Source organism: Penaeus monodon, chromosome 27 (genome assembly GCF_015228065.2).
Source record: "Penaeus monodon isolate SGIC_2016 chromosome 27, NSTDA_Pmon_1, whole genome shotgun sequence".
NCBI lineage: Eukaryota > Metazoa > Arthropoda > Malacostraca > Decapoda > Penaeidae > Penaeus > Penaeus monodon.
Window position 1 is genome coordinate 14,626,873 of NC_051412.1, and position 263 is coordinate 14,627,135.

General features: G+C 42.6%; 1 protein-coding gene across 1 annotated transcript in view; it reads left to right on the top strand.

Moving 5' to 3' along the window:
* The window catches only part of LOC119590602, a gene marked incomplete in the record, with an annotated part of 14,232 nt that overhangs the window by 9,531 nt on the left and 4,438 nt on the right, over nucleotides 1-263 (top strand). Inside the window, 1 exon segment of the mRNA XM_037939280.1 lies at nucleotides 1-249. Coding sequence (XP_037795208.1) covers nucleotides 1-249 — 249 coding nt within the window.

Genomic DNA, 263 nt, shown 5'->3' on the forward strand with positions numbered 1-263 from the left:
ACCTCATGCACACCCTAACCAAGGCCATGAAGGGTTCAATAACTACCACCACCATCATCAGAATAGCTATAATAACCACTACTCACAGCAACAGCAGCAGCAGCAAAATTACCACCACTACAACAACCGTAATCCTGACAACCGTTATTTCAACCATAATGGCTTGGACTCTTCTAGAGGTGGAAATGAGAGAAGAAACATGGACAGAAGAAACTATGACCAGAATCGTGGATATGATCAAGGCAAAGGGTAAATTCAAGGAT